The sequence below is a fragment of the Aythya ferina genome (genome assembly GCF_964211825.1).
Source record: "Aythya ferina genome assembly, chromosome: 15".
NCBI classification, from domain to species: Eukaryota; Metazoa; Chordata; class Aves; order Anseriformes; family Anatidae; genus Aythya; species Aythya ferina.
The window spans coordinates 3,199,073-3,226,726 of NC_140314.1; the positions used below are offsets into that span (position 1 = coordinate 3,199,073).

Consider the following 27,654-nt stretch of genomic DNA (forward strand, 5'->3'; position numbering starts at 1 on the left):
AAAAGAGGTGCTCCGGTTCTATCCACAGGGAAGGAAGCTCTGAATTATACATCTTGCTGCTTATGTGCTGGATCTAGTCCTTGAGGGAAAAATAAAGATAAAAAAATCACAAATAAGGAAATAAAACTGACAGAAGTAATTACAAAAGGTTGGAATTTCAAGTACTAGGTTGATGCTTGCTCTTGAGGCTACCTTGTATGTGATCCAGTATTTTTTATTTTTCCAAGTTAAAACTATGCAGCTACAAATCAGAGTTACATACTGTAACAGGTGAGACATTATTTGGCATTTAGGCCTTCCTAGCTGCCGAACTGCTTCTGTTCCTTAAAAAATAGCTTATTCTAGCGATCATGCATTAACACCTGATCGAAGTTCCTAAACAGAAGCGTGGCTGTTTCTGAAATGGCAAAAGGGTGATAATAAGGTCGAGCTTGAGGTTTTATGCTTTACTTTCAGGTGAGTACAGTGCGAGTGGTAGGTGACATCCATTGTTCTGCTGCTGTGAAACGGGGCAGTATCACAGACACGACCATAGCCTCTCTGAATAATGTACTGTGTGTGAGCCAGGGTCTGGAACCCACTGACTTCACACTCATAAAACATCCCCAGGAAGGAAGGGGGCAGTCGGTGGAGCCTGTGAACCCCAGGCTCCTGCTTTGCATAGGAGCAGAGGTGCGTGCCTGCCACGACAGATCTGTGCAGGGATTACCCAGCTGAGTGCCTGGGCAAGTTCCTGCAGCTCACGGCTTAGGCCACGGGCACTCATCTCGCTGTCAGTGGGAACTGGAACGTGCACAGCGCTCTTTGTGAACTTAATCGGCGAGAAGGCCACCTCTCAGCACCCTCCTCCCCTCCGAGCACCACCCCCTGAAGGCAAACCCTCAGAAGCAGGACCTCTCCTGGTCCTAGCACACTTCCCTTGCCCAGGAACAATGAAGTGACAAAGGCCACACTGACACCTGAAGCCTTTTTGTGCTGTTTGTGCTTCGATTCCCCTCAACCACCTCACAGCAGCCTAAGAGGAAAGGGGGGGGGAAAAAAAATCGGTGCAGACAGCTGGAGCTTGGGTTGGGCCTCAGCTGTGTGGCCTGAGGGGGAGCTTAGTTTCAAGGGCACCAGACAAGGACACCAGGCTGCTTGGGGCTGCTTCTGGGGGCGTCCAGCAGGGCCCACACCACCCCCAGAGCTGAGCAAGCACCGAGGGAGCGATGTGGGCGGCGGGGGCACGGCAACCAGCCCTGGTGCTGGCGGCCCTGGCGGCGCTGGGCCTGGCCCTGGAGGTGCTGGTGGCCTGGAGGCGGCGGCCGGTGCGCGAGGTGCTCTTCTTCCCCTGCAAACCCAGCTGCACCGAGGCGCTGCTGGCCGAGGCGGCGAGCCCCGACGATGCGCCGGTCCCCTGCCCCTGCCCGCTGCCTCGCGGCGACTGCGCCTTCAGCCGCCTGCTGCGGCACCTCCTGTCCGCCCGCCGCTCCCTCGAGCTCTGCCTTTTCGCCTTCTCCAGCCCTCAGCTCGGCCGTGCCGTCCGCCTCCTGCACCGCCGCGGCGTGCGGGTGCGCGTGGTGACGGACGCGCAGTACATGGCGCTGAAGGGCTCGCAGATTGGCCTCCTCCGGCACGCCGGTGAGGCGCGGGGCATCGAGGCCTCGCACGGCCCCGCCGTGTGCTCAGAGCCGCCCTGGCGGCCCCGCTGAGGGAGCGTCGGTGGCCGTCAGCCGTTCCTTGTTGTGTTTTTGTAGGGATCCAGGTGCGGCATGACCAGGAGAGCGGCTACATGCACCACAAGTTCGCCATCGTGGACAGGAAGATGCTCATCACGGGCTCCCTCAACTGGACCACGGAGGCGATCCAGAACAACCGGGAGAACATCCTGATCATGGAGGACGCCGAGTACGTGCAGCCTTTCCTGGAGGAGTTCGAAAGGATTTGGGAATTCTACGATCCCCTCAAGTACATGTTTTTTTCCAAAGAAAATAAATGATTGAGCCGCTTCCCTGAGCTGGAGGAGTATTGAGCAGATGGCATTCAGGGGGTTATTGTGGATAGGCATCATTGTATTCCCCATCTGGTTGTAATTTAGTTAGGCTCCTCCAGAAGTGAAGTGCTCTCTACCCTAAAGTGCCACAGGTCCCTTGTGTGCTACGTTAGCAGGAGAGACCCGGCTGATGGTGAGTTGTTCTGTGAGGAGAGCTGCAACCGGGCTCAGTCCACGGAGCTTAAAGTTTCTAACAGACTCTATGCTGTGCCCTGGGGCAGGTGAGATGGCGTTTGTACCATACTGGGGACCTAAGAGGTGAGATGGGTGTTTTTCAACTCGTCACGCTGCAGGATGGAGTTTTACCAGCTTTACCCCAACAGCTCCCTTGTGTTGGTAACTGGAGGAAGGGTCCAGAGGGCTGTAGCAAAGCTGGGGCTTGTACAGAGAGAGTGAGCACCTCAGTTGCATTTCTTTTGTTGGCATTAATTGTTGAAAGTTTGTGAAAGGGAATCTGGGAAATAGTTTTGACTGTGTATGTGTTTGCTCTGGTTTAAGATTAGTAGAGTGCAAATGTGTGAGAGCAGATCCCAAGGCCAGCTCATCTTCCAGCAAGCAAGGAGCCTCCGGCACAAACGGAGAGAAACTGCTCTGTGGGAGCAGTCGGTCCTGTCCTAAAAGCAAACACAGCTGCAGGTGGGTCACCGACTTCAGAGAGGGGAGGCAGAGGGAAGCCCCGTCCATGCAGGTGGCAGGACACGGTGTCCTGGTCTGGCTTGGTGACCGTGGCCACCGGTGTTGGCAGCAGCAGGGCAGAGGATGAGGAGGGAGCAGCAAGAGGAAGGCAAGGTGAGCCCTGGGGACAGCAGGGCCAGGTCAGAGTGCTGCTTTGCTGTCACTGCCCCTGAAATGAGCTAAGGGCAGGCTGGGGAGGATGCTCTGCGCCCTTGCCAGCAGAGGGAGCAGAACATCAGATGTCTGCTGGGGATGAGGCGGCCAAATTGTAGAGATAATTTATAGAGAGAGGGTTTTTTTTTTTTTGTTAGACCATTGAAAGTGGTGGGAATAAAATGTCTGTGTTTGATCATCCAAATCTGAAACATCTCTGTTTTAATCTGAGTGTATTAGCTGGTCTAGTAAGAGGTTAAACTGCTCCCTGCAAATCCTGCCAGTCTAAACGTACTGTCCCAGCTTGAGGCTGAAGAATCTCCCTCCCTAGAATTTAAGGGGAAACAAAGGTGGATGGAGACTTGGGATAAATTTCCAAACTGTGAGTATTCAACTGTCTGTGTAAGAACTACTTTATACCAAATATAAAGTGATTCAGAATCTCTCAAAATGAAAAAGGGTCTTAACCTTCTGTAATCAGTAGTGCTGGATACAGTATTGCTGGGACTGTCAGTGCTAAATACACCATTCTCTCACAAGGTCAACATCTTTTTTTTTTTTTTTTTTTTTGTACTCCAGTTCTTGTGGGTTAATTTAAAAATTCAAATAATTGAAAATGCCAGAAGATCCTTATGTGTTACTTAGGGTATGTGGAATAACATCTACAAATTGCAGATTTGCCCTGTTCTGTTTGAGAAAGTAGGCATAGTTCTGGGGAAAAATCCACGTGTGCGTATTATCTCTGGTGTAGCAGCTAGGAAGAAGCTGAAAAAGTTAATTCTGTAGTAAATCCAGTTAAACAGCGTTATATTTATGCTAGTTTAAACATCTTATTGTTATTCAAATGATACCTGTTGCATTTTGTTTGTGAAGTATGACTATAAAAGCGAAGTGTGCTCAAGCTCTGTCCTCTGCTTCTTTCTTTCTGTAGCAGTGTCCCTGCTGAAACAAACACCTCACGACACAGCATGCGAAGGGTGGTGCAAAAATAGTTTATTACGATATAGTTTATGTAAAGTTAGGTAGTTATATTTACAAAATTAAAATGATCAGCTACATCCATGGGAACCTAGCACGACACACGAGATTTTGTAAGGAATAAATACAGTGACAAAAAAAAAGTGACGTTTCTATTACAGTGAACAGTTACCAGGAGCAGTGGCTCTTAAAAAAAAAAAGCAATGAAATAAACTGGAGTGGAAGAGAGGAGAGAAGCAGAGGGGGACTCACGCACACCGAGAAGCAGGAGCCTCAAGCACACATCCACCCCCCTGTAGCAGAGGGGAATTAATCGCGTGCGACGTCTCGTTTCCTGGATGGATCTCATGCAAGAAACGCCCCTGGAGAGAGGCCCTTCAGACCTGCAGGCGGACGGGGCTTCAGCACAGCCGTGCTTCCCTGCCTCCTGCTGTGACCATTGCTGGCCTTGAGCCACGGGGTTTTCCAGCAGCACTGTGGCTGCAGCATCCCCAACTGCACGGGGGCTTCTTGCAAGCGCCAGGGTCGCTGCTGCTCAGCCAAACGCAGGTTGGAGGCGGCGAGCTGGCTGCTGCACCTGGAAAATGTACTGTGTGCTCAGCTCCTGCTTTTGGGGCCACGAGCCCTTTTTGCCATTTCCAGGAGGAGGGCAGAGGACTCCAAGTGCAAGCAGTGGAGCGTGGTGTGTGCGTGTGTTAACCCAGGCGTCCCCTCGGGCTGCGGTTCGGGGGCTGAAGGTGTGCTGGAGCACAGCTGAGGGCAGCCTTCACTTCTGATCAGGTCAGTGGAAGGACCGACCGCTAGTACTGACCGCGAACGGCCACTGCCACTTCTGTTACCACCCAAAGACTTGCAGCGTCCCCTTCTCTCTCCCTAAAAACTTTATCCCTCCGAATAAACGATTCCTTAAAATCTGGAGACATCCAGAACGCCAGGTCCCAGGAGGTGCACGTGGGTCAAAGACCAAGCGCTCTTATCTATCGCCTACCTCCCATCACCTTTAGTATTTACGACATACTTTGCTCTCTCTGGTTTAGAACAAAGCCTTAGTGTTCTCCTCACATCCTGCACACAATCAGCGTGCGAAGAAAGCAGGAAGAATGAGAAAATAATTGTTGGTAATTGCACTAATTATTCACCAGTTCATGGCCAGCTGGCTTAGCTCAGGTCGCTACCAACTTGACTGGCTTATCTGGTTCCTGCGAGCTGCTCCCACACCCTGGGTTCCTTTCAGTAGTCTCAAAGTGCAGGCTGCAGTGGGGCCAGCCACCCCACCCTGCCCGGTCCCCGTTCTGCCACTGCACTTCTGCATCCCTAGGTCAGAAAGGGTTTGTGCTCCGTGGGAACTCAATTTGACTTAAAAGCGCATTCAGAGTTTAAGCGTTTGGCTTAAAATTGCTGCAAGATAGCGTGCGCTTCCAGCCCGTTGCAGGCTGTGTGTCTGCACAGGGGTAGGTGGGGGTCTGTCCACCCCACGGCACCTCACCGAGCACCCAAAAACAGCACCAGTGCCTTAATGCAAAGTCCTCGGGCTGCACCGCACGGCACTCACTGCTCCTCCAGCTGGCCGCTGGCACACGCACGGTGTTGGTGCCACCATCAAATACAAGCTCACCGAGTTGTCTGAATGGAAAAAAAAAAGTTTATAGCGCAGGAAGGTTACAGGTCTCAAACAGGCTGTACACAATCTTTGGACACGTATCGTCAAAACTAAAGGTACAGGTCAGCAGGAAACGTTGGAAAAGATATTTATAACAGTCATCAAAAGCAAACAGTCTCTCCGGGCAGGCAGGGTGGGGTGGGCACATCGCACCCAACGCGCCTCTTCCAGCCCCCCCGGCGGGACGGCGGTGTTAGAACAAGAGTTAAAAACCAAAACCACGACGTAGTCACAAAAAGAGAACCCTCCACTAATTTCTGAGTAATAAATATTTACATGGCGTGCCTGGAATACTATACAGGTTTTAAATTACTTCTGTTTAAAAGAGAATAACAAAGCTTTTTTTTTTTTTTTTTTAAAAAAAAAAAAAAAATTGAAAAGGTTGCAGAGGAAAGGCAAGCTACGCCGAGCGTGCATGTGCTTAAGTGTTCACAACAACCTACGTCCTGCATCTGAACCACGAAAAAATGCAGCAGTCTGGTGGCAGTCCAGGCGAGCACAGAGCTGGTGCAAACGTGACGCGGTGTTACAGGCAGGAGGGGACACCTGAACGCATTCCTGTCACCCTCTGTTACCAAAAGCAAACAGACTTTTTTTTCTGGTTTGCAAAGCCACGCGCTAGTCTAGTTTTGAAGGAACACCGTTTGCTTGTTTTATAGGTGGGCAAAGGGGAGGTCACATAGAAAAAGACGGTTTTGGGGGAAGACGGTGCAAAGGGTGGGAATTTTTTTCACAAAAAAAAAAGGAAAAGAAAAAGGCTGGGTAGCCAGTTACAAGCTGCCTAGCCCTGCAGCTTTGCTGAGCTTGACTTTTCCTAGCCCTCATGCTTGGTGCTCTGAGCAGCGTAGCGTTGTGCAGCAGGCAGCAGCAGCTTGCACGGCACGCGTGGCACTGCGGGCACAAGCAGGGAGCGCGCCCACCGCTCCCTGTTCTCATTTACATGGCCACTGATTTACTTTGGAGGATGGATGAAGCCCGGAGCAGGAAGAAATAGGCTAACTAAGGAACGTCACTACCAGCAAAACAATCTTTCGTGATTATTTTTTTTGTTTCTTTTCAGTAAAGCACTGCGCTCTGCAGAAATAACCCCGTTTTTGGCTGTTGTTGGTGCCTCTGGTCCTCTCTTGTTAATGGGAAGGCAGGTAACGAACTGCCCCCTGCTTCGGGGAGGTGCTTTGGTAGTTGCCACATAGCAAATAAAGACCGAAACCTGGAGCACAGCCTGCAGCAGCCGGTCAGAACCCCTGTCTGCATGCATTCTTCCTCCTCCTCCTCCCCTTCCTCTTCCTCTTCTCCGTGACCTCCAGAGCTCAGCTCCCACCACAAGCACTTGTACACAGCGTTCCCATCCCCTGAAGTGCTGTCCCGGAGGGTGAAGTGGATCCCGAGGACACCACGAGGCCACTTCTCAGCCTCTGACCCGCCAGCCCTCGCAGCATTCTCCTTTATTTTGTATTTATTTATTTTTTTAACTCCCCAGTGGGAGACGGCTGCTCCCAAAAGGTACAGCACCGAAGCCCACCACCAGTACGTTCATAAAAGAGCCCTTTGCTTAGGGATAGATATTTTAAAGCCACAAAGTTAAGCAATAAAACTAATTGATTTGGCTTGTTAGGCATTGCTATAAGCACAAAAAGAGTTGTCAGAGGCTGGTGCCTCCCTTCCCTCCGTCACACGGCGCTCCCACTGCTGTCCTCCTGCCACCCAACACTGTTGGGTTACTCCAAATGTTTTTATGTGTGTATAAAAAGGAAGAACGCCTCTTAGCGTCTCTACACAGAGCAATTCAGCTTGCACGGCCACCGCATCACGTTCTGCCTTCCCGCAGCCCTCTGCCCAAGTGCTTCCACCTTGCAGCACCTTTTTGCCCTACTTTGCCTGTTTTTTTTCCAAATCGTATTAATGCATTTCCACATGCTGAGCCAAAAGCCAGGAATGGTCCCCACTTGCCATCAGCTTCTCCACACTGACCACCATCCCTCCTGCCTGGCCACGCTCTGGGTCACATTGCCACATTTCCAAACCATTCTCTACGTTGAGAAATAGGGATCGAAGCAGCGAAGCAAGGAAATGCTCTTCCTCAGCTCAATACCTAGCCCCAGGCAGGATGCTAAGCTGCAGGAGAGGGTTTTTGGGTGTGATCAGGTGCACAGAAGAAAGTGACCCTCTTTGGGGAGTCTCAAGGTGCTCAGTGGCATGAAGTGGTGTTGGAAAGGGTCCATCCTGCGTCCTCCACACCACCAACAGGCAAATGCAGCTGGATAGCAAGGTCCATAACTTCTAGTCCTCACGGTTAAAATACTGAAGCCAGCAAAGTAAGATTTTCCTAGGGCACACAAGAACGGTCAGAGTCCACGTGGTGGGATGGAGACCAGCACGTTCTGCTCGGTTGGCTGAGAAGGACAAAGTCCCACCACACTTCTTGAGAGAAGAGGAGGAGGAGGAGGAGGCGTGCATCGTCCTGCATCCAGCAGAGACTTGGAAAGGAAGAGCAGTGACAGAGACGAGGCCGTGCACCATCCTAGCTCCTCGTCCCAGGAGATCGCAGGGCACGAAAGCAACCTGAGAGCAAAGCACAACCCGACCAAACTTGGGGCAGCCAGAGATGAAATCCAAAGGTTGTCTCTGCTGAGAGCTGGACAAATGACATTGGAAAGGAGCCGGAGAGGCACCTCGGCCAGGCAGCCATCTCCTGACATGGGCAGGAAGGCGTATGAGCTGTAGGCAGTGCGTAGTCACCTTCCCACCAAGACACAGCCTGATTTCAGATGAACCTGGGCCACAGCACTGACATCTCTGCTGGTCCTGCAAGGCAGGTGGCAGTGTCCCTGGTTTAGCTCGAAGAGTGCTCAGAACTGGTGGTGGCTGCCCCTTGAGGTGCCAGGCTCCCAGCTGCTGTGGGCACCGTGGGGTTGTGCTGGGGAATCAGACCTCTCCCTGCAGTCAACTGCAAGATGTGGGCAGTGAGAGAGAAAAAAAAAACCTCACAGGCACGACTGATGACAAAGCCGCTCTTCCAGATGTGGACTTTGAAGCCCAGCGGACGCACCCTTCAACAGGAGAAAGATGAATTTGGGAAGGGTGCAGCTGTGGAGAGCTGCACTGGTCACCTCAGCTGGAAGGGAAGCAGGATAACCCCGTGCCATGTCTATATAAAGCCACTGTTACGTGTTACCAACACGTGGTTTTACCAACAAGAGTCCGTGCTCTAAGTGGCCATGGGCTAGCTCAGCGTGGTGCGCCCAGGACAGCACTACGGTGACCACTTCCACACCAGGGCTCCATCACTTGGGTTCCCATCGTGCTGAGACGCTGATGATGAGTGGTTTTGGGTGCCTTGGCCATGCTCCTCGACGGTGGGCCGGGAGGACTCCGTCAGGCTGATGGGTGAGAGCAAAAGAGAAGCGTTGAGATGCCTGGGAGCAGCTGATGGATGGTGACCAGAGAGGAGGTTCAGGTACGTCCAGCATGGGTCAGCTCCTGGCCTGGAAGGACAAGGAACTGCCCTGACACGAGGCTGCCAAGGTTCCTCCGACGCTCAGGTGATGGAGAACACTACAAGGAGCTCAGGTTAGGGCGAGTGGCTGCACACCAGAACATCAGAGAGGGCCTGAAGATGGAAGAGCCTTCATATTGAACTGTTGAGGGTCCCTCCTGCCCTGCTCCTGTCTCCAGGACTTCCACACGCACCCAGGCATGGAGTTAAAGAGCATCACAGCAGCAGAGCATCCTTGTCCAGCCCTGCCTCTGCCCCGCACCAGTGGCACCGCTGGGATCCGCAGCGCACCCACTGCCGGCAGCGAGAGCTTTCTCCTCACACTCAGACCTCCCAGCTGGCCGGAGCACCGTGCCCATAGGGACCTGAACTAGCCATAAAAGCACAGATCTGCCTGCTTCACCCAGGGTGAAGCACACAGAAGTCAACAGAAAGCTCGGTTCCACCTCCAAAATCTCTGAAAGACGACGTGATGCGGGTCGCTTGGTGGCCCCGTCACTGGGAAGCGACGGAGCGATGCTTCAGCCCTGCTCCTGGCTGGGTGGCAGGACCAGGGATCTCCATGGGTATCTCAGAAGTCTTTTCCATCCTAAATGAGTCTACAGCTGTAAGCACGCCGAGATCTCTCCTCACCCAGCACGAAGCCACCGTGATGCGGGCTGGCTGCGTGCGGCCTCTAGCGCTACCGGCTCTCTCCGCTCAGCGAGCACCCACTTATTGGCCTCGTGGTGCTAAAGTGTCTGCTCTAAACACAAAAGCTGTTGTGACTGAGAAGGTCTGAAGCACATACTGGTTTTGAGATTTTTATTTCAGGAAAAGATTAAGGAATTAAAATAGGAGCTGCCCTGCTGACAAGAAGAGTTGAATTCAAGAAGCCGATAAAAAAGGAGCATTATATGCATCGAGCACTGTGCATTTTTCAGTCAATATTGGCTCTACTCTCTACTCTACTTTCCTTTGACTTGGAAAAGGGAGTTTCACATGCGCACAGACCCTAGGATACACGGGACTCAACGAGAGGGAGTAACAGCAAAAAAAAACAGAGAGTGCTGGGCTGGATCGAGGGGAGGCAACAAAGTGATCTCGCGGCGCAGCCCCAGCAACGCCTCCCTCCCACCGCCGGCGAGGGGGGGCCGGAGGCCAAGGGGCCGCCGTCACGGTGCCCGTGAGCAGCTCCCTACCCAAAACCACCCGCCGAGGCACCGCAGCTCGCCGGGCTCGGGCATCGCCACCATCACGGCACGGCCGGGGGCAGGAGTCGCTTCTCCATCCTCTCCCGGCCTGGCGTCAGCGTGGCTCCTGCAGGCCGCTCGCGCACCCCCGGCGGAGTCCCACAGGCTTTTCTCCCCCCTCCCCTTGTAGGTGCAAGTGATGCAGTCGAGATCAAGGGCTGATTAGGCTCCCGGTGTGCTCTGAGCACTGGGTCTCTTGACAGCAGTAAGAGCGCGGGCTGGCCCGTGCCACCCTGCCCTGCGCGCATACCAAGACGTTGGTACGACGGAGCTAGCTTATTCACAGGCTACTGAGCCTTAATACTGACACTTAGTGTAATGGTTTACAGTAAAGGAAGGATTCTCCTACAAAGCGCTGAAGAGGGAAAAAAAAAAAAAAAACACAAAAAAAAAAAAAAACACACAAAAAAAAAAGAAAAAAAAAAAAAAAAGAAAAACAACCACACCCCAATCCCTTCCTCTCCCTCTCAAGAGTCTCAGAAGCGTCTCACAAGCGGGGAAGGGAGCTGCGGAGGCGAGGGGGCGGCGGGGGGACCCGCCACGGTGCCCGGAGCCGTCGGGAAGCATCGGGCCGAACGACAGCGAGGACGGTCGTGAGCAACGAGAGACAAACGGTGCTGGTGCTGTGCTGCCTCAAGCCGGGAGGTGCGCGCGTGGTGAAGCGGAGCGGGGAGAGCTAGTCTTTCTTCAAGTCCCTGGATTCAAAAAGCTTCAGGCGTTCTTGCACGGTCAGGCCTTCCTTCAGGCTCTGGGAGAGACAAAAGACAAGACAGCGTGGGACGGGGCGGGCGGCAGCGGGGAGCTAGGTGCTGGGAGAAGGGGATGTGAGCAGCAAAAAGGGCAGGGGGTGGCCGTCCCGGAGAGATTAGTGGGGCATGCTGGAGGAAAGACGCAGCCGTGGGGTGCGGTTACTGGTGCACGGCGCCTGGAGAGAGGGTGAGAGCGCAGGTTAGCCGGGTGGTGGACCAGAAGCAGATGAGGGAGGCACACGGTGCTGGAAGCGGGGTTAGCTCCACGCGGACAACGATCCCCGAGGGCCTGAGGCGGCCGGGTGGTGTCGGCAGGGCCCCGGCTGGGACCTGCAGCCATAAACCTGCCTTCAGGGCTGCCGCACGGGTCGGGCGCCGGTCAATGTGCTCACTTTTTGCTCAAACAGCCCTGAAAACTCGTGTTTTGCTGCCAGCGACAAGCCCAGCCTTCCCCTCCCGAGCTGGAGCTGCCTACTGCACGGGGTGAGACGCTAAATGCTTGCTTCAGGGCTAGCAGGACCTGAGGGCTGCCCCGGTTCAGATTCAGCACCCAGATACAAGGCACAACGCAGCCATCAACCAGCAAACCCTCGGCAGTCGTAGCTGTGAAATCTGCTGTCACCTGTGCTCAGGGACCCAGGAAAAGAGTGGTGTGAGGCCTACGAACCCACAAAATCTGAAATTAGCCCAGGGCTAAAGCCAGCCTCCCGTCCCTCCTACAGCCCTACACTCTCAGCATGAGTTTCGGGGACCACAGCACCAGCCTGGGGCCAAAGGAGACACAAATCCCCAGGCCTCACAGCTCACTTTGCCACTTGCAACCCCACAGCCTGAACGGGATCTGTTACAGACCAACGCCTGGCAGCTTCAAAAGGCACAGACCCGCACACCAAAGCCTTTTATTAACAGGAAACCCCGCTGCCTTTTGCTTTTATTTCCCTGACTGCGGTGTCAGAGGGCTGTCTGGTCACAGCAGCAGGTTGGGCTTTTGGGCCAGGTTCTGCTTAATTCATGTTTATCAAGGGCTGGGTGCGTACAAGCTCGCCACGAGGCTGTGCTGCTCCCCGCAGTTGCTGTTGATGTTAAACACTCCTCACAAAACACAGAAGGGCGCTGGGGGAGCGGCGTGGAAATGAAAGCGCCGCGATGGACTGAAGCTCACACATGATGTATTCTTTCTTTTCAGCCGACAGCGGAGCCTCTTGGGATCCCAGCCTCTGAGCACGCCCTTCCTGAAGGAAGTTAGCTTTGGGCCTCTTTAAATGAGCAGCAGCCCATGCGTTCCAGTTTGTACATTTGATTTCTAATTATATGGAACCAGATACCAGAAGCCATTAGGCTGTGCTGCCTAATGGTACAAATTCCAGCAAATTCACCCCTGAGGGACTTTCACGACCCATTTGAGTTGCTGATGAGGGGAGTTTGATGAAGGGAGACTAATGTAGGGTGAAGTCTGTGATATGGGGATCCTCCTTCAGAGCCCCTGAGGCTCTCAGCTCTCCCCCGTCACCATTCTCTAACCTCAGCCTTTACCACGGGCCAGTAAAATTAACTATTGCTCCGGTTACTCAACATCTGTGTCATTAGGATCATGCTCATTTCTCATCAGCTCCCCCCTTTTGCTGGATGAGCTCGGAAGCCTGAGGCCAGCCTGTGGGATGGAGGTGTAGTGCCAAGGGACGCAGAGCAGCGGGGTGGGCACCAGGGAGCCTGGAGAGCAGGAGGAGGTCGTCAATGGGCAAGGAAAACATTTTGCTAAGGCACGGATCAACCTAACGAAGCAGCAACTACGGGCAAAGGGAAATTCGGGGCAGCCTAGGACGTTCTTTCTGCAGCTGAGTCCGGGGGCACTATTTTACATGGCCTAGGTGGGAAATGCACGTAGAGGCATCACTGATCCACTCCTCCATCTGGCTAACAAGAAGGTGTTTTTTCCTCCAAGACCTGGCAGTTGCTGCGGTTTAGTCTGAGGCATGCACAGTCACTCAAGCATGCACACTCCGTGTCCCGCGCTCCCAACACAGCAAACAGGAAAATGTGCCCCCACCGTGTCCAAATCCTCTCCGCGATGGTTAGCTGTGTCGGGGAGGGTGGGAGGAGTAGGAAGATGAGAAAGCCGTGTTCCCCGGGGAAGGGCAGAGAGAGGCTGCATCTCGTATAGCTCTCAGGTCAGCTCTCTTCTCCCCTCCTGTTCCCCCTCCCCCAGTAAAATCATTAACCATGTGTAAACCGGTCAGTCATTAAGAGAAGAAAGGCTCTCGTTTGCCATGGAGGTGTGAGCAGTGCATGCACAAGTGGGCCGCTCCAGCGGGCAGCTGCGCTGTTTGGTGGGTGCCGGTTTGTTTACCTACGTGGCAGGGAACCTGGACTCGGGTTCATTTCAGTTATCCCATGAGACCTGCTCAATAACGGACTGTTGAAGGAGAAAGCAAAATAAAGAAAAAAAAGAAAACAAAACAAAAACAAGAAGCTCATAAATCCTAAAGGCATTGGCATTCGCGCAGCCCTGCCCGCCCCCTCCCCGCGGCAGCGGCGCAAGCAGGCAGCGTGCCCCCTGCTCTCCTCCTTCCCCCACGAGACCTCCGGACAGCACACGTGGGGGACCACGAGATAAGAGCTCCGAGTTGAAGTGGCGAAGGGCAACCAACCCTCAGAGCTGGGACAGCGAGGCTGCAAGCCTGGACTGCACCCCAAAATGCACAGAGCTGCTCCCTGCATTGACTCGGTGCAGTGCAGGCACCCCGAGCTGATGACCTGCTGCTTGCAGAGCTCATCTGGTGACTGTTTCCCCAGCTAGAAGCCTTTTTCTGCCCGGCTTCTCGCTTTGCCCCAAGTCCCAGCCACTTCAAACAGCAGCATGAGATACCCACTGCCCAGCAGGGAGAGGCAAAGCAAGTTTTGCCCATGCTGATTCTCCTTTGTAACTGCCCTGTGCTTAATGGTGGCTGTGAGCGGCTTTATTTGCCCTTTTTATCTCTGTGGTCCCACAGCAACAGCCAGCGTGTAGCATGATGCAATTCTGGCAGTCAGCAGGCCGAGCAGACGCACTTGGCACGGAATTATTGGGATCTGGGACCAAGAGCAAGTACAGAACGGCCAGAGAAACGCAGGGCCATCTGCACTGTGTTAACACACAAGAAAGTGTGTGTTAAATACGTCCAGAGCCAAGGCGTCGCTGTTCCATATAAAAACCAAAAATCTCGCAGTGATGAACACTGGGAAACCTGTAATGCTGTGTGCATTTCCACCCTTTGATATCGCCCACATTTCTATTAAAAACGGGGAGCAAATTCTGGGAGAATCCTTCTGTGAAAGACCAACGAACAGGGTGAAATTCCTCCTTGGCTCACGCGAGGAGCAGCTCCACACCTACATCTCAGCAGGTTCAGGAACACGAGTGCCCCACAAGGCACCACCTGGCAGTGTGCTCTGCCTGGCCACACAGCAAACCATTTCCCATCTGAAAGCTTGGTTTTCTCCCAGTTGCCTTCCAGGCTAGCATTAACGACCAGGAAATTCTCAGTTTTTTTCCCCTACCAATTTCTTCCCATCTGCAACCCCCTCTGGAGAGTAACACTGGGTGTCTGAAGGAGATGGGAACTCACCTTTGACCTGATATTCCTTAGTTGCCGGCTAACACTGGATCTGTCTTTCTTCAAGAAATCAGGGTTGCTTTTTGATTTCATAATATCTGGAGAGAAGCAAAATGACCAGTATTAACGTCGTGCCCGTGGATTCCTGTGAGGGGCAGGGCCAGGGGCTTTTTCTGCCTCCCGATGAGCCAGGGCACAGGGGACTCCCCGGGGCTCCCTCACGCCACGCGCAGCACGAGGCTTTCACGATGCCAAATGGCAGAAGCCTTTCAAAACCACGAGCTTCCCATCCTCGGGCTGGAAGGAGGAACTGCCACGGGAGGTAAGCTCAGGCTGCCCGCTCCTTGCCACCTCTGGCAACACTGTCAGCAAGGGGCGGAGGTGGGATGCAACATGAAATGGCAAAAAAGCACCACGCAAAGTCCTACGCTTGGACCCGTTACTTCCCAAGTGCTCCTACACCAGGATGCACGTGCCAGACCAGGAACCCCAAAATTGCTTAGAGCAGCTGGAGGAGGACTGACCATATCCCGATACAGTGGTGTTCACAGGGGATTTCTCTCCCTGAGCTTCTGTGGCTGCTTTCAGCTGCTCTTTCAACCTGCTGATATCACAGTCTGCCTTGGCCTTCACAATGCTCAGCTCTGTGTAGATGTCTTTGTACTTGTCGCTGGCGTATTTCTTATCCTGGCAAAGGAACAAGAAGAACCCAAGAGCGTAAGACAGACAGCTGGAGCCGAGGGGAACGCACCGACGAGCAGCTTGGCACAAGCTGCCGGAAGATGAGCAGCGTGTTGGAGCAGCGCCCTGCACACCTAGCTGTATTTTTTCTCCTCCCTGCTCTGCACTTTGGAGTCGTGGGCAGCAGGCAGCAATGCCAGCCGGGGCAAGGGGCTCATTTTACACGCTCCTGAAGCCGTGTCAAGCAGCAAATGCAGGGCTGGAGATATGCAGAAAGCTCTGAGTGCAGCAGTGAGCACACGGTGCTGCCCACGCATGTGGGTCCCTTTGTTACAGGATGACTTGTTTGTGGGCTTTAGCAAAGGCACCGAATTAAAGCAGAATTCCCAGAAATGGCCTTGGCAAAGAGGCTGTCTGGAACGAGCCAGATCTAATGCTGGGAGGCTGGGCAGGTCTCTAACGCTGACTATTTTTGCCATTTCAAATATCTGATGTGACAGGAATTGGGGAAAAAACACTCGCGGGGATGTTTTCCCACAAAAAGGGAGAAGGGGTAAGTTGTGGGCTGACAGAGTAGTGGGGTGCTTTACTGGTAACACCAAAAGGGGTAGTCAGTTAAGTTAGGGGCAAAAATGAAATGTCGTTTCAAATCTGGGGATAAGCGAGCTGAAATTAAAGCACAGACACGCAAGAGCTGAGCACAGCCCTCGGGAAGGTTCGCAGAACCGAGCCTGCAGCCGGCATTACCCTCAGTGCTGTCTGCAGCTCGTCTTTGAGAGAGCTGATCTCCTGCTTCAGGTACTGGATTTCCGACTCTTTGACCCGCAGCAGGACCTGGAGGGACAGAAGCAGCGTGAGCACACCCCTGCGGACACCACACAGCCCCCAGACCCTCACCCTGCTGCACCTGGGGGCCACCGAGCCAGGGCACAAAGCCCAAAATAGGGAAAAAGGAGGACTGGGATTCCAGGATCTCCCAGTCCCACTGTGCCCCCAGTGCATGGTACCAGCCGTGTGGAAGGACAGGGGCTCCCGGTGGCCCACGGGCTCTCATCCCCGCAGCCGGGCTCACCTCCAGCTCGTAGGCGTCCTTGCCCTGGGTGAGAGGCGAGCCAGCAGCCTCTCCTCCACCCTCCCCGGTCAGCAAGGTCCGCAACCGCGTGATCTCCGCAGCCAGGCGGTTATTCAGCTCCTGGAAGATGGGGGGAGATGTTATGGGATGGGGGAGCACAGCCAGGGCTCAGCGCAGAGCCAGCAGCACCTCCCAGCCCTGCTTGGTGCCTCCTCTGTGGCCTGCTGGAGCTGCAAGAGGGCATCTTTACCAAAAACCCTGCATTTTCACTCAAAAGAGAGATGAGGACACCAGCTTGAGGCAGCAAAGTTGTGACAATGCCCAGCAGGGACACAGAAATCACTCAGGTTGGAAAAGACCTCTAAGATTGCTCAGTCCAACCCTTAACCTAGTACGAAAGTCCACCACTAAACCACGCTACTAAGTTCTAAGACTCCACATTTCCTGAAGACCTCCTATTCCCATGCCACAAAACAATTTCAGCAAAAAAAACTTCAGGCTTTAGACACGACCTCACCTGGTTGTGGGCGTTGAGCTCCTGGTTCTCCCGCTGGCACTGGCGGAGGGCCTGCCTCTCAGCCTCCAGCGCCTGCGCCAGGTGGGCGTTCTCCAAGCACTTCTGCGAATACTGCTCCGAAAGCACCTCCAGCTCCCGCTGCACCGACTGCAGCTCCTCCCTGGCACACAGACACCAGCCAGTGACCTCCCCAGCTCGTCCTCCCGTGCCTCCCACCCGCCCAGGATAAGCCAGCAGGGATCTAAGGACCAGGGCGGACAAGGAGCCGTGTGCTCCCTTTTGGAAAAATGTTGAGCCCAGAGCGAGCCAACCCTTCCTTCTCCCAGCATTTTGGTGCTTGGCCACCGAAAGAGGCAACAGGCCTTTCTCTGGCAGGTTAAATGGCAGGTTTCCTTCCTTGGGTTTCCCAAAACACAGCAGAGATCTGCCAGGCTTGCACTCAGGACCGAAGGACGTGCACACCTAATGGGGACGTTTCAAGCTGCTTGGCTATTTTGTTCAGCTCCTGCGTGAGGACAGCCTCGCCACCAAAAGCCAAGTGCTTTCTTTCACCTTGCCTGCTCAGAGGTGACACAGCTCTCCTCATGTTACAGCTGCAAGAAAAGCAGCATTGTCTGCACTTCTGGTGACCATAAAGCAGCTGAAATTGGGGGAATTGAGCTGGAATCCCCAAACCAGGAGCCAACGGCTGCAGGTGGGTTGGGACAGGGGGCAGAAGGGGTCTCCCACATGCCTAATTTCCCCCCGAGACACAGGACAGACAGATGATGATGGTCTTACAGGTATTGCCTCCGGAGGGCCTCGATGTCGGCGTTGACGCTGCTGATCTGGGAGCGCTGCGACTTCTCCAGCTCTCGCTCCAGCTCCTCCCGGTGTGCGTTCTTCATGGCTTCGATGGCTGCAGGGGATGGCACAGGATTAGTACCCGGCACCGCTCTGCCCAAAGGAGGCTTTGGGAGAGGGTTTTCTTTTTGTTTTTGGTTTGGTTTTTAAAGGAACAAGACCCCAGGTCAGCCCAGTGAGCCACCCCACTGCTTCCCAGCCTGTGGCCCTGGGCACAGTGCAGCAAAGGGGCTTCTGCAAATCCTGCTGTATAATAAGGACCAAACAGCCGGCCAATTCCCACGCTGTTTCCTGAACTGCAGGGCTCCTAATGCAGAGATCCTGGGCTCCAGTGCTTTAAAACTCCCCACAGCACTGAGGAACGAGTTCCTTGTGGAATCAGCAATAAATCAACCACAGGGATGACTGACACCTTTCTGAGACTGAATGGAAAACTGATCAGAGTCCAGTACAGGCAGGGAGAAGCGTGCTGAGCCTGGAGAAGAAGTGTCTCCATCCAAAACATCCACCCCCAGCTCTTCCCCGTCTCCTGATCCCCATCCAGCCCTCATCCCCGTGGCACTGCTCCTCCCTCCTGGGGCAAACAGCATCCCTGTGCCAAACGGAGCTGCCCTACGGCGTGTCCGTGTACCTGAGATGGTGGCAGCCGTCTCCTCTGCCAGCAGGCGGTCCTTCTCCTCCCGCAGCTTCTCCAGCTCCCGCTGGTGCTGCCGCTGCAGGTCCTCGATCTTCTTCTGGTGCGTCTCCTCCATGGCTGCAAAGCCCCTTTCACATGTTGCCTGCAAGAGGGACGAGGGGAAGGGGTTGGCCCGGGAGCTCGGGGGCTGGAATCACAGCGGTGGGGGAAGCCCCTCGGGAGCTGCACGCCAGCGGGTGGTGGGCACCCAGCTTCCATCACCAGGGTTTTCTCCCTCCCCAGCCAGGCAGGAGCCGGCTGAGGATGGACCCCACGAGGTCAGGGCTCGTCCTGCAGCCGCTCGACCCCTGGCAGCTCCAGGGAGAGGGAAGGATAAGGGTAGGTGTGGGGTCAGATTGAGCAGGGAGTGCAACAGCAGGACCTTAATTCACAGTTGAGCATGGCTTCAAATGCTGCACGGGAAATAATTTCCTAATTCAATTCCTAGGATTGAATTTAGGCCAGGAAATAGGGAACAGGGCTCTAGGGATTCAGGAATCAACAACGGTGAAATCTCGAGTCCCAGCTGGGTTTTTCTGCCCCTGGCACAGATCCTGCTCGTGCCTTTGCAGGGGCTAAAATGCAACCGTGATGGCAGGGTGGGGGCACAAACCCACGCTGCTGGTCAGGGGCCACCTGAGCTCCCCGGGGCAGGTGTCAGACCCACGATCCCCCTTGGAGACAGCAGCAAGCCCCAGGACAGGCTGCACTGAGCCAGCCCCTCTGCAGGCAGTCACACATCGGGCTTTTCTCCCTCTTTATGCGACTTTCCTATCTCAATTCAATTCTTGCTTCACATTTGTGTTTTCAAAGGGGGGTGAGAACTGTCCCCTAGGGAGCCACGGGGACTCTAAGGGTGATTTAAGGGGGACAAAGTCACTCCCCCAGTGACACAAGTCCAACACCCACTGACCTACACTAACACACACTCTTCAGCATCACCACTTCGTTGTATAATTCTGCATAACCTCTGTCATTCCCCCTATTTTCAGCCCTGGTGCTTTTTCTTTCCCCTTCAAGTTTTAATCCGGAGGCATTTTGCATTTTTTTTTTCTCAGCCTTGTTTTCTGAAACTTGCAGCTCAGTGCCAGAACCTGCCTGGGCTTGGCTTGCAGGATCCTTCCTTATGCCTCTAACACTGGAGGAAAACCACGGATACTCCTCGATAGGACTGTGGATTCAGTATTGAATGTATTGTAAATGCATTGCTATAAATCCAGGGCACCTGAAAGGTACAAACCAGTGCCTAGTGTGGTTCAGAACAGAAGAATCTTAACCTGTAAAACTGATTTGCAATTTCCTGGACAGCTTTCAAACCAAGGGACATCTCTGTTTTCCTCTCTGTCCCTCTGCTCCCTCCAGAGGTGCATACACAGGCCAGTCGGAGCCGCTCTCTTCCCAAACTGCTCTGCCCAGCCGATGCTTCTTGCTTTGGTTTTGGCACAGCCAGGGAGGGAGGGCAGGGTCATTGCTTGCTGTTAGTTTGGAGCCTCAATTTTGGCTGGTTTTGCTGACTTCCACAAACGACTGCTCCTGGAAAGCATTGCCAGCACGGCCTTTGCACGACCACTGCTGACCTTTTGGGCACCTCTCCTTGCCCCTGTTGCTCAACCTGGCTGCTGCTGGGACTCCTCCGCCACCCTAAAGCCAGGTCCCAGCTGGAAATGGTCTTGAACCAAAAGCAGAACACCCAACCCAGGAGGTTTGTTGGTTTTTTTCAGAGCTGTACCATCCATCTAAGGCTGGTTTTACAGCCCGCCCTGACTGCTGGAGCAATCTTAATGAAGGCATTTCATCGCCACTGGGTTTTCTGCACCTAAGGCTGGGGTTCCAGCAACTGTGCACTGTTTGTTACGTGAAAAATGCTGGCGTATACCACCAGTGATCTCCCTCTCAGCCACGTGCAGAGGAGATTGCTGTGCTACAGAATTTGGCGTCCGTTTGCAGCTACCTGCCCCGGGAACGTACATTTGGAGAGCACAGGTCCCCGTTTCATCTCCCATTTTTGAGGGCAGAAGAGACAGACTGGAGATTTGGTCAGACTGGGAAAGACAGAGTTGAGGAATGCTTCTAAAGGGAAGTCACAAACAAAATGTACACCTCGGGTACGAGGAGAAACACTGAAGGAGAGCTTGACAGTATCAAGCTATTTTGAAACTCTCCCTCCGTCTACACGACCAGCAGTCCTGCTGCTGAGACTGCCTCTGGTCATTAGCTCTCTCCCCCCCAGCAATGCATTTAGAATACCCCAGCACAGAGAAAAACAAGCATGGAATAAATACCATGCTTTACAGAGGTCTTTTAAGCATTTAGGGGCTTGCTCAGGTGTGCTGCCTCTCATGGGGGATGCCCCTAAGTTTGGCAAACCTGGGGACCGAAGGCACCCCCCCGGTACACTCGAGCAGGAGAAAGCATAAAGCATTAAACGTGGCAAAACCTTTAGGTTTTCAAAGTCTTTCTGGTATTTCTCCCTCAGCGTGGAAGCGCTGCCCTCCAGGTGCTTGTTCTCCAGCTCGTCCCTCATCACGTTCATCTGGGCCTCCAGCTCCTGGATGCGCTCCCTCAGGCCGTGCATGGAGTCCAGCTCACCTCCGGGGCCCTGCCCGGTGCCGCCCGGCTCCCCGGCCACCCAGGGGTCCCCACCGCCCGGTCCTGCCGCGGGGGACACCTCCGGGTGCTGCCGCTGGTACTCGTCGAGGGTCTCCTGCAGGCGCTGCAGGTTCTGGCTGTAGTGCTCCTGCAGCGCCTGCAGCTCCTGGCCGTGGATGACCTGCAGCTCCTTGATCTTGGCCTGGAACTTGTCCTCCAGCAGCTGCATCTGCTCCAGGTGGTACCGCTCCATGTTCTGCTTGTCGCGGACGATGGCGTCCAGCTGGCTGAGGCCCTCCGTCCTCTCGGCCTTCAGGGCATCCTCCGTCCTGTTCAGCTGCTCGATCACGTTCCGGATCTCCTCCTCGTAGCGGCCCTGCAACTCGCTCAAGCTTTTGCTGTGCTTGCGCTCTTCTTCCTCCAGAAGCCTTCGCTGACCGTCCAGCTGGGAGACCTTCGCTTTGAGATCGGCGTTCTCCCGCTCCAGCATGGCTATCACCTCGCCGTACTCCCCCTGCTGCTTTCGGAGCAAGTCTTCGTACTCGTCCCGGAGCAGAGAGACCGTCTTCACGCGCTCCTGGCAGAGCGCGTCCATGCTCTGCAAGGACTCCTTGTAGGACTTGAGCTCTCTCTCGTACTCCAGCCGGACTTTGCAAGCGGCGTAACAAACCTGAGCCTGAACAATTGCATCTTGGACTAGCAAAGACGAATACCGCTCCAGGCCTCCCATGCACGAGTGGTAGGAAAGACTCTGAGATATCTTCAGGAGCTTCTGGCAGTCTCTCATGGCCTCCTCAGGAGGCAGAGACAGTAAGGCAACGGATATTTCCTTAAGCACGTTTGATTTGTCCTTTAGCTGTTGGGCCAGATCTTCCTGGATGGAAACGAGAGCTTCGCTACTGCGGCCTGGCAGGCTGCAGACCTCCCCCAGCTTGGCCGAGTCCTGGTACGGCACCATCTGGAGACGGCTCCCGTCCCAGGAGATCTGCGTTCTTTCTGAAGCATCTTTCTGAATCTCAAGTGCTTCAGAAATCTGGTGCATGACTCTGTCAAAATCAGGAGTCCTGTATGCTTTGATGATTTCCTCCAGCATGCACTTATGCTGCTGGAGGGCTGTTTTGGTATTATGGAGGTCCTCTTCGATTGTTTTCAATCTCCGATGGAAAGAATCCCTCATTTTCTGTGCCACAAACCCAAGTTCTGCCTTGATCAGTGTAGCATCTGCTACAGCACTGAGAAAACACGGAGAAAACCCCGAACCTGCCGTTTCTGTTTTGCCCTCTCCTTCTCCTTCCCTGGTGCTCAAGTGCACTCTCAGCTCCTCCACCTGGCTCCAGAACTCCCCTTCCAGCAGCAGCTTGTTAGACAGGACACCGGCCAAGTCAACTGCTGTAGGAGAAACATTTGCCGGCTCTATCAAAGCCTCCTCAGCTGTCCCTTGGATCTCCCTGAGCAGCTGAGATATCTCAGAGCCTGCACTTTGCAAAGACTCCGCTATTTGGTTGATCAGAGAGGCCTCGAAGGCCACTCTCTCCGAAAGCCATCTCAGCTGGCCCGCGTCGAACGTTTCGGTTCGCTGCTCCTTGGGGACGTGCTCCTCCTCACTCTGAAGCCCTCCCTCTGAAGCAGGGGTTTCCGTGATAAGGCCCTCGCCCTGCTGATACTCAGACGGGCCTGGCGCCCCTCTCAAGGCTTGGATTGCGCTCGATAAGGTCGTCTCCAGGCCGGACAGAGTAACAAGGAACAAATCGCCCTCTTTTTCCTCATCTGACTTAGGCAAAGCTCTTAGCTGCTCCCTGCACTGCTCTAAGCAAGTCAGCGCTTGATCGTTTTTCATCTGGAAGCCTCCCAGCTCGCTCACATGATTTTCTATGAGCTTGAACTTCTCCTGCCTCTCGCTCTCCAGCTGCGAGATCAGAGCGCTGACTTGGGACAAGCTGCTCTGAAGCTGCTCCCGCAGCTGGGACTCCGTGCTGGCCCACTGGTGGTGAAGGGCGATGAGCGTCTCCTGATTATGGCCGTGCTGGCTTTCAAGCTTCATGGTCACGTCTTTGAGCTTTTCCTCTGTGATATACAGCTTGGTTTCCAGAGAATGGATGATCGAGAGATAGGTCTCGGAGTCGCTGGCCCCTGACAAGGGGTAACCGAGAGCGGGCTCCGAGGACATGCTTTCCTCAGACAGCGACCTGTCTTGGCTGGTGTCTGAAGAGGTGCTGCTGGTCCAGTTCTTCTCTGACCCATCCGGGTGGATGTATTTTTGGCACTGGATGCTGGAGAAACGGATTCGTTGCCTCTTGGCCCCCATGATTCCTACATCAGGCTTTGCTAAGGCTTTCTGGACCAGCTCTTGGTCCTGGAGCTCTGCAGCTTTGGACGGGGAGCCAAACTCCTCTGCTTGCCTCTGGCTGGTCTCAAGGACCTCCTCCTCCTCCTCCTTCAGTGCGTAACTCAGAGCTGGGAGGACATCCTGAGTTTGCAGAGGCTGCCCCAGCTGAGACAGATGACTTTCATCAGCCTCGAGGCTGGGGCCAACATCTTCTGTCTCCTCAGCACATGGACCTGTGCCTATGCTAGCTAATTTCCTTAAAGCCTCCTCCTTGGCCTTCAGCTTTACTTTCGTCTCCTCTAAATTGCTATCCAGAGCAATCATTTTAACCAAAGCCTCGCTGAGATCTTGATCTTTCTTCTCCACAATCCTCAAGTGCATTTCCTTAACGTGTCTCAGCTCCTCCTCTTTTTCTTTCAGCACCTTCTGCACACCCTGGAACTGATCCGACACCTCCTCAAACGACTGCTCCAGATTGTGGTAGTTGGTCTCTTCCATCTTCAACTTTGCTTGCAGCTTGGCAACTTCGTTATCTGACTCGGCGACCTGGTTCATGAGCTCGTGGAACCGACATTTGATCTGATCTCTCTCCCTTTCAAGCTCCTCGATGTGCTCGGCGAGCTTCTGGATGCTGGCCTCCTTCATCACCAGCTGCTCCTCCAGCTGGTGGACAAGCTCGCTGCCTTCGAACTTGGCGCTCAGCTTCTCCTTCTGCAGAATCTCCATTTGCTGCTCGTTGTTTTGCAGCTGATTCTCATACTCGTTGGCCTTATCCTCCACCTCCTTCAGGCTGTGTAATAAAACCTGCTTCTCCCTCTCACAGCTCTCCAGCAAGGCCTCGTAGTTCTTCTGCAGCTTCTCCTCCATGAGGATCCGCGTCTGCTCGCTCGCGTTCAGCTGCCGGCTCAGGTCGGCGATCCTGTCCTGGAGGCGCTGCACCTCCTTCTGATGGTCCCGCTGCAAAGCCTGCTGCATCTCCAGGTCCCGCAGCTCCTGGGTCTTCTCCAGGAGCAGAGCCTCCGCGTTCTTCAGCTTCTGCTCGCTGGCCTTCAGCTGGGAGCTGAGCGCGGCCTCGCCGTGCTGCCACTCCTCCAGCTGCTCCTTGGCTTTCTCCTTCTCGCTCCTCAGGTCGCTCTTGAGCTTGGCCAGGGTCTGCTCCTTGATGGAGAGCTCGGCGGCCGCGTTGCTGAGCCTCGCCTGCAGGCTCTGAATCTCGGCTTCGTGGTGCCGGATCACGTCCTTAGCCTCGGCGTAGCTGCGTTTCAGCGACTGAATCTGCTGATTGATCAGCTCTTGACGCCGGCACTGGGCTTCCAGCTCGCTTTGGAGATCTTGGTTGACTTTGTGGAGCCTCTGCCAGGCACCTGATGGCGAGGCGGCCACCTCGGTCTTAAAAAAATTGATTAAATATGAGATTAGTAACACTCTTGGCTCTCCCTTCTGAGTGTCACACCTCTGGCCAGGCAGGCCATGGAAAAGCTCCTCACAGCGATTTGGCTGCTACCCACATGCTCCAATTGGGATGATTTGTTCTTGGCACAATTTTATTTTGTTTTAACCAACTTTTCTTTTTTTTTTTTTTCTCTCTCTCTTTTTTTTTTTTTTTTTTAAATGAGCGACAACTGCTTTCCAGTAACAGAAAACATGGACCGTAACATCAAAACAGCTGTACAGTAACAGGCTAAAAAGAAAACAACCAAAATCAAACAGAACCAAAAAAAAAAAAAACAATGAAAAAAAAAAAAAGAAACACCAGCAGTAAAACAGAGACGGACAGACGAGAGAAAAACTGGAAGGGTGAGAAGGAGGAGGGGACGGGAACAGGCCGGGGAGAAAGGAATTGCTTTTTTTTTAGTGTGTTTGTTCATTTTGTCATGAAACAAAAAGTGCACAGTTCAGGTACCACAGTCCTACCGAACAAAAGCAACAACAGAAAGTGAGGTGGCAGCAAATGACATCACATCCCACCGAAACGCAGGGAGACAGGACAGCCGGCGTGGCGATGTCATTTCTGTGACTGCTAGACAGGACTTATTGGCTGCTCATCGCATTAGAGAGATGGTGTTATGCTAAAGTTTAAGGCTAGGAAGGATTCTAATTTCGCTACCTGCAAAAAAAACAAACAAACAAACGAAAAAGGACAAAATAAAAAGCCCGACAAGTGAAGGGGGGAGGGGGGGGGAACAGGTGTGATGAGAATGTAAAACGAAAGAAACCAACCTTTGTGAGATTCAAACCAAAGCAGTGTAGCATGCAAAGAGAAAACTCACAAAGAGAGTCATGCAAAAGGCGACAGAAATTATGTATCTTTAAAAAAAATAAATAAATACACAGACAGGAAGAGGCAAGAGAAGCACAGCGTTAAGCCTAGGAATTTGGCCTGCCTTGCTGTACTCTGGTTGCTGGTAAGGAAAGCCCACAGATGTGACACTCAGTTAACGTTAAAAGTTAAATTTCATGCTTTACACCAAAAAAAAAAAACAAACCATGCAAGAACACCCGCCCGGGACAGGTTAGTACGTGACCCCTCCCGCCCGCCGTGACCGGAGCTGGGGACGTCTCGGGTCGGTGTGCGTAGGGCAGGAGCCCCCACCGTGCCCCCCGTTGGGCACCCCGTGTGTGTCCCGAGGAAGCTGAGAGCGAGAGAAGGGTTACAGGAGGGGGGAGAGGGCTGCAGTGCACGGCACATGCATGGGGGCCGTTATCTCGGCGGCTGCCTTACGGGAACAGCGTCTCTCGTGCCGCGGCAGCGCTCGGGTGTCCGCCACGGGGCTGGCCGAGGGCTCGGTGCCCCCCCGGGAACACAGGAAGCTCTCCAAAATTAGGTGTGATGGAGGTGGGGGGCGTGACATGTTCAGAGGGTGAGTCCAATAAAAATGCCGTGATGTTTGCCCGTGGTTTGGGGCTGCAGAAACCACTAAATAATAATCGGTTTCCTTCCCTTCACGCTGGTGGGGTTTGGTGGGGTTACTCCTTCCTACAGGGCTTTAATCCCTCTGCTCCTGGGGTAACGTCAGGCAAATCGCTGGGACAATTAGACCGGAGCAGCAAAACCCTCTGACCCTTCCTAAAAAACCCTGCCCAGCTTCTAGGTGAGAGGCTGGGTCGCTCCTTAGCGCAGCAACGATTTGCTCAGCCCTTCTGCAGACTTCCCCTCTCGCCCTACCTCGCATCGAGGCGCCACGGCCACCTTCAGCCAGGCCGGCCAGAAGGATGCAGCACCTGGTTTTGATCCCCGTCCCCTGGTTTCCAAGCCCCAGGCGAAGCGGGGTCGGATGCCTGTGCTCCAGGGATGCGGGAGTTACTCCACGCTGTCGTGGAAACTCGGGCTGGTGCCAGGGCTCGGGGCCAGCGCGAGCTGCTGCCATACGGCAGATTAAATCCAGCCCCAAAACAGGGGCGGCAGCTGCAGGCTACAGAGTGGCAAATCCAGCAGACACTGGGATCGTGATAGATGGGGAAACTGCTTGTGTTTCTCCTCCTCCTGCAAGAGGTGCCCCTGCAGGAGCTCATCCCTGCACCTCGCACAAACCTGGCCTCTTGGTGGTCTCATTTAGCAGCCTTACGGATGCTGAATCTGCCATTCGAAAGAGGATGGTGCTGCCTCTCTAGCGCTGACTTATTTGCTAGCTCGATGCCATTTTCTTCTCCTTCTGGTCCCCAAGGAGGTTTTTCCAGCATTGCCAAGTGAAAATGGCACTACTCCCAGCAAGCACTGTAGCTTGGGGGGGCTTAAAAATACTACACTAATAAGGAACTCCTCCAAGGAGATCACCAGTAAGGGAGGTAAGACGCGCTCTTGCCTGGGCTGGCTCCTCTGCCTTTACAATTTCTCCAGGGGAAATTCCTCCCCTGAGAAACAAGGACATAAGGCTTGCTGCCGCGGGAGCACAGCACGCAGCCACACAAGGATCCACGTGGATCCAGAGCCACTTGGGCCAAACAGACGTGAGCAGATCAAAACGCCAGCCCTGCCGAGCCAGAAGCTGCCTTCATGCCTCCTCTGGAGCACGGATGCTCTCACAGGAGGGGCTGGCGAACAGCCCGCTGTTTGGAGGTGGGGAGGAAAGGCTTCCCGAGAGATTCTCCCATCTCGTTGGCCAAAATTTCCAAACCATTTCCAGGCCTTGCTGTGGAAAGGCACCTTGCAACAGAAGAAAGCACCGAAGCTCTCCAAGACAGCAGCTGGGCTGTCCCAGAGCGAATCATGCCCTGAGTCCTGAAGGATCTGATGGACTACAAGAAACGTGGAGAGCCTCACGTCCATCCCCTGCCCGAGGGGAATGCCTGGCACTCAGAAGGGGATTGCACAGGCAATCATATATAGGATGGATCAGAGATGGGCTTTGCTGAGGTCCTATCTACCACGGCTGCGTTTCGTT

The 27,654-nt window shown here is 54.0% G+C and overlaps 2 protein-coding genes across 11 annotated transcripts in view; one reads left to right on the top strand and one right to left on the bottom strand.

Annotated features, from left to right (window-relative positions):
• The first annotated feature begins 76 nt into the window (after positions 1-76).
• Positions 77-5,849, top strand: PLD6 (phospholipase D family member 6). Its single transcript, XM_084536226.1, has 2 exons — positions 77-1,620; positions 1,737-5,849. Exons 1-2 carry the CDS (start codon positions 1,209-1,211, stop codon positions 1,976-1,978), a joined length of 654 nt encoding a protein of 217 aa, XP_084392352.1. The 5' UTR covers positions 77-1,208; the 3' UTR covers positions 1,979-5,849.
• Positions 5,850-9,784: 3,935 nt separating this feature from the next.
• The window catches only part of MPRIP (myosin phosphatase Rho interacting protein), a 66,943-nt gene continuing 49,073 nt past the window's right edge, over positions 9,785-27,654 (bottom strand). For 5 of the 10 annotated variants that reach the window (XM_084536218.1, XM_084536216.1, XM_084536215.1 and 2 more), the window contains 9 exons: positions 20,795-24,661; positions 18,313-18,460; positions 17,619-17,736; positions 16,839-16,998; positions 16,322-16,441; positions 15,997-16,083; positions 15,093-15,255; positions 14,581-14,666; positions 9,785-10,974 (listed from right to left, as the gene is read on the bottom strand). In XM_084536218.1, the coding sequence (XP_084392344.1) occupies positions 10,903-10,974; positions 14,581-14,666; positions 15,093-15,255; positions 15,997-16,083; positions 16,322-16,441; positions 16,839-16,998; positions 17,619-17,736; positions 18,313-18,460; positions 20,795-24,661 (4,821 nt within the window). In that variant the 3' untranslated portion in view covers positions 9,785-10,902. Of the gene's footprint in view, positions 10,975-12,020; positions 13,389-14,580; positions 14,667-15,092; positions 15,256-15,996; positions 16,084-16,321; positions 16,442-16,838; positions 16,999-17,618; positions 17,737-18,312; positions 18,461-20,794; positions 24,662-27,654 lie in introns of those variants that run through there. The other 5 variants (XR_014698092.1, XM_084536213.1, XM_084536214.1 and 2 more) reach the window with 5 other exon arrangements.